Source organism: Asparagus officinalis, chromosome 5 (genome assembly GCF_001876935.1).
Source record: "Asparagus officinalis chromosome 5, Aspof.V1, whole genome shotgun sequence".
Taxonomy (NCBI): domain Eukaryota; kingdom Viridiplantae; phylum Streptophyta; class Magnoliopsida; order Asparagales; family Asparagaceae; genus Asparagus; species Asparagus officinalis.
In genome coordinates, this window is record NC_033798.1 from 94026700 (window position 1) to 94040093 (window position 13394).

Sequence of the window (13394 nt, forward strand, 5' to 3'; positions counted from 1 at the left end):
TCCGGAACCGTCGTTGTCGCCGGAGTTCGACAGATTGAAGGTAAATTCCTCCCAAAATTATTTATTCTCTTAATTTCTTGTATTTTCTCACTATTTCATGGTGATTACAAGTAAAAAATTAGATTTTAGAATTTAATTATGAATTATTTATGAATTTTGTGAAGAAAATTTAAATAATTTTATCGATTTCGAGGGTAAATTATCAATAATGTAAAAAATAGCGTTACTACATATGTATGACATCTAATTGATTTTAAAAAAAATAGTGTTATCAATAATTTTGTCGATTTTAGAATTTTGTTGTGAATGATTTATGAAATTTGCTCAGAAAAATTACATAATTTTGTGAATTTTGTGGATTTGGAGGTGAAATTATAAAAAATGTAAAAATTAATGTTATATGACATCAATTAGATTTTAGAATTTAATTGTGAATAATTTATGAATTTTGTGAAGAAAAAGTAAATAATTGTGGATTTGGAGGTAAAATTATCAAAAATGAAAAAATTAGTGTTACTACATATGTATGACATCGGTATATGAATTTGGGTAAAATTATGGTTCCCTAAAATTGATATAGGATTTAATGGTAAGTAACAATAAATTTTTAAAGTCTTTTCGTGTAATATTGATCTTGAATGTTTTACTCTTCAGAGGTAATGATGAGCAATCAAATCGTAATTTTGTGTTCGTATGATGGGAAGATTAACTACCTTGAAAATAATATGCCCGTTTATGAAGGAGGTGCGACGAGACCGTTGTTTATAACAAAATCGTGTACTTTATATGCCCGTTTATGAAGGAGGTGCGACGAGACCGTTGTTTATAACAAAATCGTGTACTTTCGATGAGTTGGTTAATGAATTACACAATAACAAAATCGTGTACTTTCGATGAGTTGGTTAATGAATTACACAAACTTACATTAACCAACTCACGTGAATATCACCTTAATGTTATTTGTAATTATCCTATTATGGAGACCATGACAAGCGGTATTCAAATATCAAGTGAATACGATATGAGTCTCATTGGAGTCTTACATGACGAGAAGCATTCGATCTAATTGTTCATTGAAAAACATCAAAGGAATTTGGGCAAATCGTTGAATTATGACGGAATATATTCCCGCATATTGGAGGACCCTGATGTTGATTCTGTTGGCTTTTTATCTCCTCAACAAGATGAATGTTGGACACAATCACAATATATGAGCGGTCCTTCGTTTGTGGGCACTTCGAATGCGGTCGATACTAACACGAGAATTCAGGAAGATAATGCAAGTGTTGAATCTGAGAGTGGTGATAAAGAGGAGGGCTTACAAATTAATAGCATAACCTTGATAGATCGTGATGAAGGGGACAACCACCACATTGACGGGTGTTATGCTAATAATGAGTATGTTGTCTTAGAGGATCCACCGCCCGATGAACTTCAATGAGAAGAATGGATTGATAACTCTGTGATGGAAGGTGTTCCTATTGGCACTAATAGTGGTCATGATACACAAGGCGAGAACTTCTCATTCGTGAAGGGAGATCTTTATGAGAGTAAGGAGAAATTGATCCATGCGCTTCGCTCGTATGTCATTGCAAAAAATGTCAAGTTTAGGCCAACAAAAAATAACACAACAAGCTATAACGCGGTTTGTTTTTATCGCAAAGATGAAGAAGATGAAGATCTTGGTGGACACTACGACGAGAATGCGAATTGTCCTTGGAAACTTACTTCATGTTCGGGTGTAAAGAGTAGGTGGGCATTTCAAAATCACGGCGTACAACGGAGTCCATACATGTAGCAATCCTCGATTGGAGATGAATAACAAGCACGTGTCCTCTTCTTTTATATATCGATTGATTTTACCGCATCTGAGGGAGGATCTTGATCTACGGCCGAAAAATATTCGTCTTTTAGTGCATAAAGCGATCAACTTGGATGTATCAATAATAAGTGTTGGAATGCTAGGAGGAAGGCGATGATAAAAATATTTGGGGATTAGGATAAATCTTATGAGATCTTACCGTATTATCTTGAAGCACTCAAAAGAGAAAATCCTGGGACTGTATATGAAGTTTCATCAGACCCTCTTGACGACGAAGAACGACGATTTACGGGTATATTTTGGGCATTTGGGCCTTGTATTAAGGGTTTCCAATATTGTTGTCCTCTTCTTAGCATTGATGGCACCCACTTATACGACAAGTACAAAGGCGTTTTGCTTGTTGCCACCGGAGTTGACGCGGATGGCGGTTTGTTTCCTTTGGCGTTTGCAGTGGTTGATATTGAAAATACAGTGAATTGGGCGTGGTTTTTTGCATGTATTAGATATCATATCCCGAGTGTGGGGGCACGACCGATTACATTCATATCTGATAGGATGAAAGGAATTCCAAGAGCACTCCAACGTCATTTTCCGTCACCACATGCACATCGTTATTGCTTGCGACATATTAGGGACGACTTCAAGAAGAAATATGGAAACGATGAGGTTTAATATCTTCTTTGGCAAGCCAGCTGTACAACAGAAAAATTAGTTTATGACCAAATACGAGAGAGGATTAAGTTTATATCTCGAGCTGCACATGATTGGATCGAAACTAGTTTGGGACCACACAATGTTGATAAGTGGGCTTTATGTGAAGATGGTGGGAGATGGTTCTGTATGATGACTACGAACGCTTCAGAGAGTTTCAATGGCGTGATCAGGGGAGCACGCGGTATGCTAATACAGTCACTAGTTGCTAAAACATTCTACAGACTTAATAACTTCTTTCTACGACGTCGCGAACTTGGTGAAAATATTCGCTCGGAGCTCACACCGAAGAATGATGAAATGTTAGCGGCTCGTATTGTGCAAGCTCGATCCTTTTATGTCGTAAGATACAGTTTTAATGAATGGTAGGTCATTGAGGGAATATCGCATAGAGAAAATTACTCCTACAAAGTTAACATATTAGTGGATCACTCGTGTACGTGCACTTGCAACGTACCGCAATTACAATAGATTCCTTGTTCACATGTTGTCGCGGCTTGTTCTGATCTACAAGGTGGTGCGAGGATTTCATATTATGAGTTCGTCGCGGCTTGGTATTCTACTTACAACTATCGACAAACGTACAAAGAGTGTTTTCGTCCACCATATGATAGTCGACATTGGACATAAGACAGGCCACTGATATTACCTCCTTTGTGTAAAAGGTTGGCGGGGAGTCCTCGTTCCGTACGAATTAGAAATTGTATGGATGACGGTCGTGAAGGAGTTAGGAGGAGAAATAAGTATAGTAGATGCGATCAATCGGGCCATAACAAAAATAATTGTCCAGCTAGGATTAGGCGTTGATGTTGTAATTTGTAGCAGTTTCGATCTGTGTTTGTTTTCGTATGTCATTTGTGATTGTAATTTGTAGCGGTTTTGTTCTGTGTTTGTTTCCGTATGTCATTTGTGGTTGTAATTTGTAGTGGTTTCCTTCTGTGTTTGTTTCCGTATGTCATTTGTGATTGTAATCTATAGCGGTTTCGTTCTGTGTTTGTTTCTGTATGTCATTTGTGATTGTAATTTGTAGCGGTTTAGTTTTGTATTTGTTTCCGTATGTCATTTGTGATTGTAATTTGTATCATTTTCGTACTATGTTATATTAATTTAATGTTTGATTTCGAATTATTGCTTTCTTCACGTTGCGCATTCGTTTGTTGTTTATATATAACTAGGTGAGTATTTCATCAGAAAGATCTAACACATTGTACATTGTCTTCTAATATTATTCTCAGTTATATTCATTATGGATCCGGGACCGATATGCCCCGACGTTTTGAACCTCCAGGCGAGCCACGTTTCAGACCATATTGGCTCAGGACAGGTAAAACATCTTTTGTATATGCTAGTTAGCATTGGCACTAATTTTAATTTTTCGCATTATACTTAATCAATTCTTTTTGACGTGCAGCTTGTACCAGACATCACCATGATCGACCATTCCCAGAGCCATTCGGCTTGGGACATTGAGGATGCGATAGTTCTAGAGCTGATCTCTCAGGCCGGTTTCCGGGAGTGTTAGACGGTTCGATATATTAGGCTTGATTGGCCGCTTATCACCGTACTGATTGAGAGGTGGAGGCTAGTGACCAACACATTTCACATGCATATAGGGGAGTGCACCATCACCTTACAGGACGTGGTCGTTATACTTGGGCTCCGGATCGATGGGCCGACAGTTACGGGCATCGATGATCATAATTGGTCGGAGGTATGTGCTAGGCTTCTTGGCCAGGTTCCTGACTTGAGGAGTGGTGCGATGAAGCTATCGTGGCTTCGTCAGACATTTCAGGGCGACATACCAGAGGATGCCAGTATGGAGACGCTTCAGTTCCATGCTCGTGCGTACATATTGCACATGATAGTGTGTGTGCTTTTCCTTGATGCGAGCAAGACTCTTGTATATGCACAATGGCTGTCGTTGCTAGAGGATTTTGTCGTATGCAGCACACTATCGTGGGGCAGTATGGTGTTGGCATACTTGTATCGAGAACTAGGTAGAGTATCCCTGATGCAGAATAAAGAATTCAAGGGATGTTGCACATTGATACAGAGTTGGTCATAGGAGCGCATTCATATTGGACGCCCTACTTTACTTGTGCACCGTGACCTACAAGGGCAGTTTCCTTTGGCATACAGGTATAATTATACACACAAATTTTATTCGTACTAAATTTATACTTATATATTCTCTATTCTGCATATAGGTATAACATGCGGTACGCTAAGTACCGATCAGCGACGCGCCATCGTGAGTTTTACCGAAATGAGCTTGATGTCCCCCGACACGAACAGGTAAATATAAATATCAAGTTGTTATGAATATTATAGTTTTGTTGTTGATACTGATAAATGTTTTATTTTATTTCAGTTCAAGTGGAGATCCTATACACCACCGGAGCTCGATATGCATTCTCTTGCACCCATCTACCGAGATACTCCCGACTTGTGGAGAGCCAGAGTTCCATTGATTTGTTAGGAGATCGTGGAGATGCATGTCTCTGACCGTGTGTTACGACAGTTTACGCTCTCTCAGCATGTGCTAGATCCTGTCGAGCAGATCGATCGTCGACGACGACCTACTTCGCACCATACCGACTGGGTCGTATTCCGGGCGGCCTACATAGACAGGTGGGCTCACAAGTGGGATTTCATCCAGGATACGAGGCCCATAGCTATTGACTATACCCAATATATGCGTTGGTATTGGGGTATCACACGTAGACGGATCACGCGTGACCCACAGCCATCAGCTGGACACATGCCACGCCCACCGACAGACAGTTACATCCCTAGTGGGATGAACGAGAGAGATTATGTAAGTTTCTAAGCTAAATTATAACATTTTTTTCTTAAGTTGGTAGTTAATAAATTGTTTACCTTACAGGTCCATGCTTTTGATAGCATTCAGGCTGATATTGATGCGATCGTGCCTGAGATTCAGGATCAGGTGGCGTTAGGACTCCTCAGCAGGATCAAGAAGGCCATAGCGCAGGTGTTTCATAAGACTCACGTCGACGAGTTCGCAGACCATGAGGACAAGTCTCGATCATTTGGGCAGGCGTACACTCGGCGCCGACGGCCACGTGATAATGACGCCGACACTTTGCATGCCGATGGAGCCGACACTTCGCATGTTGATGGAGCCGGCACTTCGCATGCTGATGGAGTCGGCACTTCTCAGCCTCATACACAGTCGGATACTCAGATAGTCAAGGCTCAGAAGAGAGAGGGGAGGGGGAAGAGAGGGAGAGGAAGGAGGAGCTATATTGGGTTGTATTTGAACTTATTTTGTTAAAATTTGTAACTTGTATGAATTTTCAAATACTATACTTTTGTGGATCAATTATAGCTCGATATGTGATCTTTTTTAGTATTGTTTGATTCGTGCGTGTTTAAATCATATATATATTATAGTAATTGTTGTTAACAGGTAAAATAGTTGTATATATGAATTAAATAGGTAGATGTATACAAAACATGCACAGCACAGCAGCCTGTGCATGTTTTGTAATACCTGCAGCTTCACGGGAGTTCAACTCCCGTGAAGTTGCAATCTAAATTTCCTAGAGAGCGATTCTCTGGGAAATTTGGCCTGTAACTCCACGGGAGTTGAACTTTCGTGGAGTTTTTAATGTTGTAACAGACTTCACGGGAGGTGATGTTGTTAGTGTAAATCTTCACGGGAGTTCAACTCCCGTGAAGATTTTTGAAGAAATTAAGCTTCACAGGAGTTGAACTCCTGTGAAGTTTAAAACTATGCTAAACTTCACGGGAGTTCAACTCCCGTGAAGTTTCGTAATTTTTTTTTCAAAAACCGACCTGGTTTCAGCGACAGGGCTGAAACCAGGTCGGTTTTTCTAATTAAGTTGGAAACCGGACGTTTTTCGCAATTAAAAGTCCAAATAGGACTGTTTCGATGGATATTGATGTTGATTTTGGTTGGTTTGATAAATTGGTGATTACTCATCCCTAGTTAACCATTATCTATTTGAGATTAGCAATTTTAGATGGTCAATGTTACAAAGAAACTAATTTCAAATACTTCAAGTTTAATGGTTTTGAGATTAGCAATTTTAGATGGTCAATGTTACAAAGAAACTAATTTCAAATACTTCAAGTTTAATGGTTTTAAGTAAGTTTAATGGTAGAGACGGAGACTACAAAGAAACTAATTTCAAATACTTCAAGTTTAATGGTTTTAAGTAAGTTTAATGGTAGAGACGGAGACAAGGGAAAAAGAGAGGGGTTTGGGAGGATGGGGTGAGAATAATACATGCCATTGATGATAATGGATAAGGGGAAAGGACGGAAAAGATGAGGAGTTGACGATGAAACGTGCATGGGGAAAAAGAAAGGTCTTTAGGTATAAATTCAGTAACTTTGAGAGATCACGAGGGTAAAAGAAGCTTACTAGGAAAAAATTAACAGTTCCTCAACAAAAAATTTACGTGCGAATAAAGATTTAGGTCTCGTTACGTATTGACTCGTTTAAAATGACCTAATATAAAGTTGTTTGTTATTTAAAATGTCAGGGATCTAATTAAAACACCAATCTGCTAATTTAGCCCCATGCATCGTACGTTGTAAATTATATAATTAATCTTGGCCGTCCATCAATAAAAGGGAGAAGGGGGTAGAAAAATCTTAGCTTTGCCTCGATCGTTTGAGCCCTCCTCTTCCTCAGATCTAAGAGCCGCTCTCTCTCGTCAACTTCTCTCTTCAGCCCGATCTCTTGCTCTTGATCCAGCGATCTCTTCGATCTTGAATCGTTTTGAGCTTGGAAATCGCTGCGCCCTCTTTCTCGATCGAAGACGTGGAGGAAACAAGGGTTTTCGTCTTCGGTTTGCATTCTCCCTAAACTCGCAGGGTTTCATCTCTCTGTGAGTAGCTCTTCCCATTTCTTTGATTTTCTTTTAGCTAGAAGCCTTGATTTGAAGCAAATGATATTGTTTACACAAAACCCTAAACATTATGATCGTCAGCCCTTAAAATTAGGGTTTCTTGTATGGAATGATAAAAGGATTTTTGGTGATCAAGCATCTGATTTGCTTTGTGGACTTCAAATTTTCTTTGTTTGGTCGGCTTTAGTTTGCACTTTTAAGTTCTTAGTTATTTCAAGTCCATGAATGTGTTGTGAAAAGAAGTTACAGATGTTTGAAAATTATAAAAAAAAATTGTTGAAGACGAATGATCCTCAAATGGCTACATATATATTTTTTATAGTTTCCTCTCTTTTTCTCCTAAGAAGAATTAAGAAGTTAAAGATTGAAGTTGCAAGACGGAAATGTGAATATACTGCAAAAATTTGAAGTGAAAATTACCGAAAATCCTCACAAAGCTTCTAGAACTACTGCAGTCATCTATGATGTCTCCCAAACTGGCTAAAAATGCCGATATGTGCACTTGTATATTTGCAAATTTAAATGACAACTTGAAGACATTCCTCTTTAACGACAATGGAAATGGCATCTGCCTCAGATTTTTTATGATTGGAACTTAGATTTTGTCTGGCACGATGGGGTTTCGATTTCCTACATAAAATCCTTGTTTCTGAGTTGTAAGAGCTAATTGTGAAAAATCCGAGGGTAATATACAATAAACCCTTCACTTGGGTTATTAGAAAACATTATTTGAGAGAGTAACTCATATTTTAGCCAGTTGAAAACCTTTTGTTTTCTTTTTGGGGCACCACTTGGTGCTCACTAGGAATTATTCAGTTGAAATTGATGTGATTATTTGAAGTAGAGAATCTGCAATTAGTAAAGATGTTGTTGGTACAAATTCGTTTTCAGTGTAAAAAGTGTATAGATGCTCTAACATTCAGTGTAGTGTTGTGCTGATATAATTTTAATTGTTTAGAAACCCGCTCGCTAGGTCGGAAAATCTATTTGACAATGAAAACCTAAAAAATACCCCGCCTGAAATATTTCGGGTATACTGGCCTTTTTTTCCCATTGTGCATTTGAATTCTAGTGGAAATCTGCTGAATTTTGAGTTCCAAAGCAAGGGTTGAAAAATCCAGCTCCCAGGGCCATGAACACCCCTAATGGCTAATGAGCAACCTCCCAAAATTCTTCTTGGACGAATAGAGTATTTATGAAGAATGGAATGGGTGACCAGACTTTTTCTGTGGAATTACATTCAATAAGGTAAATAACTCCAAATGGGAAACCATTCTATACAGATACAAGTACATTTTCAGTACTGTACTGGACATCCTTTTTTTTTCTTCCAGTCGAATGGTGCTGCAAATATTTCTTTCCCTTTCCCTTTTTTGAGGAAAATGTGCACGTTAGGATTCCTCTCCGGGATTTGAATAATCTCCGATTTTCCCTTGAGCTTAATTTTCCTATACCTCAACATCAAGCTGCTGTTAATAATGAGCAAGTTAGCACTTTTCAGGTTTTGATGTGGCTATTCACATGCTCCTGCAACAGTTATTAATAATGTTATAGTAGATTTGAACACATTTATCATTGGGTATAAATACACAGAGCATTCAGTTGGTAGCGTTGGTACATTGTTGGTTTAATTATTTTGTTTCGTACATTTGAGATATGTGAACCAAAAAGGCCTCATGCTTACTTGTGCTATGTAATGTACGTGGATTAAGGCCTCAAACTCCATTTATAGATGATTTCCTTGGTTCTTAGTTCTTATGTTTGCTGCTATTTATTCTCTCTTTGCAGTTTACGTGAGTTTTGAGCTTATGGCAATGATGGACGAGCCACTGTATCCAATTGCTATATTGATAGATGAATTGAAAAATGAAGACATTCAACTTCGGTTGAATTCTATCCGCAGGCTTTCTACTATAGCACGGGCCCTTGGAGAGGAAAGAACCAGAAAAGAATTGATTCCGTTTCTAAGTGAAAACAATGATGATGATGATGAAGTACTTCTTGCAATGGCTGAAGAACTGGGCGTATTTATTCCATATGTCGGAGGAGTGGATTATGCTCATGTGTTACTTCCACCTTTGGAAACATTGTGCAGTGTGGAGGAAACATGTGTCAGGGATAAGGCTGTTGAATCATTGTGCAGAATTGGAGCTCAGATGAAGGAAAGTGATTTGGTAGATTGGTTTATTCCTCTTGTAAAGGTATGGAACTATGGGAACTTTTTAGTTCCTTTGAAAGCAAGTTTATGATTCCTTTAATTTCTGATTTGTAATCCGTGAAAAGATTTACATTTATGAAGAATCTGAATTGGAGGCATTAGGCTTCTTGTATGTGCTTCACTTTCCTCTTCTTCAAGGTCATGAAACAAGAACAGCGAATCGTGATTTTGCTACAGTATAAAGCAAGGCTTACTGCCTAAACCATGCAGTTCAAGACTGCTTTAAGTTGCTGCAAAGCATATTTAGCAAACTCAAATTCATATAACTGAAATTAGAATGTGTTTTTTTATTAAAAGCCTCTTCTTTCTCTTCCATAACTATTGATATGTGCCATGGACTGGTTAGGCATGTCAGTGTATGATATAATCATATAATAACTAGAATCTTGTTGCTTAGGCTAAGGATTAGCAACATTATGGTTCCTTATTATTCTCTTTCCACATCTGTTTTATTCCCATGGATTGTGTGTCCGAAGTGAGGTTCCTGGAATTTGTCTCGAGAATAGCAGTACTTTCTTTACTGGAAAACTGCTTTGGCATGATTCCTAGTTGTTGGGAGAGGAAATATTGAAGCACCTACCACACAAATAGTGGAGATATTTATTCACAGTGATCAGATTTTCAGCTTGTTATCATATACGTTGCACCTATATATATGCAGACTTCGATTTCCGTATCTGCTTCTGGTTTCTAAGTTATCATTCCATATTTTCAGAGACTAGCAGCTGGCGAGTGGTTCACTGCTAGAGTTTCTTCTTGTGGATTGTTTCACATTGCTTATCCAAGTGCACCAGAGCTGTTGAAGGCAGAATTGAGGTCAATATATGGCCAGTTATGTCAAGATGATATGCCAATGGTGAGAAGATCTGCTGCTTCTAACCTAGGAAAATTTGCTGCAACAGTTGAACCGAACCATCTAAAGACAGAGATAATGTCAATATTTGATGATTTAACAAATGATGGTATGCCTGCTTGATTTCTTTATATTTCTTTATATTTCTTTTGAATTATTCTCTGAAGCTGAGTATATTACCTACATTCTTTTAGTGTCAGGATTACCATTTTTCTTGCTTGAGTCCAGTGTGCCATAGCCAAGTACTCTTTCACATGGATCAAAGTTTCATATTATATAAATGATGCCTAATTTTGGGCACCTTTATTTCCTTATACGCACAATCCTGCGAAATGTTTTGCACATAATTGTCATTGAAGTTATAATCTAAACGTCAGAAAGCTAGAACATAGTTTGTTTTTGTCAATAAGTCATGCCAAAATAGTGTTGAAGTTTTGGTACTGATAAGTATCCTGAGTTCCTTTTTAGTTCATAACCAACAGACTCGAGAGTGTAAAAGGATTCTCTATAAGAAGAGAAACGCAGATCGTGTCTGTATCTTTATTTATTTTTCAAATATGCTTTATAAATTCTTTATCACTTCTTTCAGATCAAGATTCTGTGAGGTTGTTGGCTGTTGAAGGTTGTGCAGCACTTGGAAAGTTGTTGGAACCCCAAGACTGTGTCGCTCATATCCTTCCAGTCATTGTTAATTTCTCACAGGTGCATTATGTTCTGAAATCTGTTGTTTTTTCTGCAATACTTACTGGAATCTCGGCTCTCAGTGCTTTATGATATGTTATTATGTTTTTTGTTTATCCAATCAGATTCACTTAATATTTATGCTATGTTGAATTATTTATACTTGATTTCCTTAGCGGAATATTTGTGTTTATATTGTGTCCCTGAATGCTGACATTATGTGAATTAGAGCATGTATCTGACATGATTTAATTTGTACATTTTCACTACTTTGTATAGGATAAATCCTGGAGAGTTCGTTATATGGTCGCAAATCAGCTCTATGAGCTATGTGAAGCAGTTGGTCCGGAGCCTACCAGGTTATACTCCTTCAAATCGTGTGAATGTACTGGAGGCATACCATGATAGTTTGCTTTATGATTTCTTCTTGGGCTTCTGTATTCCGTACTTGCATTTTTTATTTATATGAAGTATTTTGTGACTGATATTTCAAGCTTCTTCTGATGTAAGCTGTCTATTTATGAAGGTCTGATTTGGTGCCTGCTTATGTTCGGCTTCTTCGTGATAATGAGGCTGAAGTACGCATAGCAGCTGCTGGAAAAGTGACTAAATTTTGCCGGATTTTGAACCCACAACTTGCAATTCAGCACATTCTTCCTTGTGTAAAGGTACATCTTACAATTATCACATATGGTGTATTATCCCTTCTGCCATTTTCCCATTTACAGTTTAACTCATCTCTGTTTTTATTTAGCTCATGTCTTAGTTCATTTTTTGTCCTTGTCTCTGTTTCTGAACTTATGAGGACTGAAATTTTTTAATCTTCAGGAGTTATCATCAGATTCTTCCCAGCATGTTCGCTCTGCTTTAGCTTCAGTAATCATGGGCATGGCTCCAGTCCTTGGAAAGGTATGAGATGCTGCATGGAATATGATGTGCGAAAAAAATAACAATAAGGACATAGATATCGTCCCCACTTTCTAACTTTTTTCCTTGGAACTTTTATTTATACTTCGAACTGTATATGAAAATGTAGAAGTAATCCATTCTTTTTCTTTATCTCAATGTTTTAGTTATCATACATTTGACAAACTTGTTTGGGTGTAAAAGATTCATGGACCCGAGGTAATAAAACTGTTACCTGCTTAGCTCATATTTTAGAAACAAAGCTGCAATTAATTTAGTCTTTTTTTTCAATCCTGCACAATTTATGCGGATATGTAGCTTTCTGCAACGTAACTACAGAAGAACAAATTTGTTAAATTACGAATTCGAGTCCTTTATCATTTGTGCATGTTTTCCAATCATTTCGTGTATATCATGAGATAAGTAATGACATGTCCAAATTAGATGAGTAATTAGTTTACAATTATGTATGATGGATTTCGAACAGGGTTAAAATGATGATCTTGTAGTAACTTAAATGAAATGCTAAAGTCTATAGACATCAGTGGAGCCTACAAATACTGAATCTAAATCACTTCAAATATAAAGGATTAAATGAACAAACAGAAAATTCCCTAATAAAAAACATAAAATAAAGCATAATAGAAACATGAGAATATCTATTACTTCTGTGAATCGTCAAGCTTCTGCATGAGCATCTTCTTGTAGCTTTACTTTTGCCCCCTTTTTTGTCTTCAGTTGTCATGCTTGACCTTATCCTCATAAGTTTAGCTAGTGTTCTTTTCTAATTTACATGTGTAGTGATCCTATTTGCTAAAGCTTTATCTTAAGTTCATACAAGATGCATGCAGGCTATTTTGTGAGAACCACTTTGATGTCTAACAATATATAGGATGCATGCATGTCTGATTTAGTTCTGATTTTTGCATATATTGATTACCTTTTGTATTATTGTAGGATGCAACTAGGATGAATTTCCTGATGTTCGACTCAATATTATCAGCAAGCTTGACCAAGTGAATCAGGTGGATACTTTCACTTGTTCAACTTGTGTTCTGTTTGTTACAAATTACTATTGATGCTCAGATGTCTGTAATTTCTGTTGGTTATAATTTACTATTGATGCTGAGAACAAGTACCCTGGATTTGATTCTAGGACTTTTCTTTTATTTAGCAGTTATTATTATCATTGTTATTATTTTGCTAATGATATATGTTCTTCTAGGTAATTGGTATTGACCTGCTATCCCAATCACTATTACCTGCCATTGTTGAGCTTGCAGAAGATAGACATTGGCG

At 37.5% G+C, this 13394-nt stretch overlaps 1 protein-coding gene across 1 annotated transcript in view; it reads left to right on the forward strand.

Annotated features, from left to right (window-relative positions):
- LOC109840215 (serine/threonine-protein phosphatase 2A 65 kDa regulatory subunit A beta isoform-like) overlaps window positions 7173-13394 on the forward strand; it is a 9091-nt gene continuing 2869 nt past the window's right edge. Inside the window, 10 exon segments of the mRNA XM_020408774.1 lie at window positions 7173-7416; window positions 9226-9638; window positions 10371-10617; window positions 11098-11210; window positions 11469-11548; window positions 11716-11857; window positions 12018-12098; window positions 13053-13061; window positions 13064-13120; window positions 13321-13394. The exon segment at window positions 13321-13394 is cut by the window's right edge and continues 1 nt beyond it. Of these exon segments, the coding sequence (XP_020264363.1) occupies window positions 9246-9638; window positions 10371-10617; window positions 11098-11210; window positions 11469-11548; window positions 11716-11857; window positions 12018-12098; window positions 13053-13061; window positions 13064-13120; window positions 13321-13394 (1196 nt within the window). The 5' untranslated portion in view covers window positions 7173-7416; window positions 9226-9245.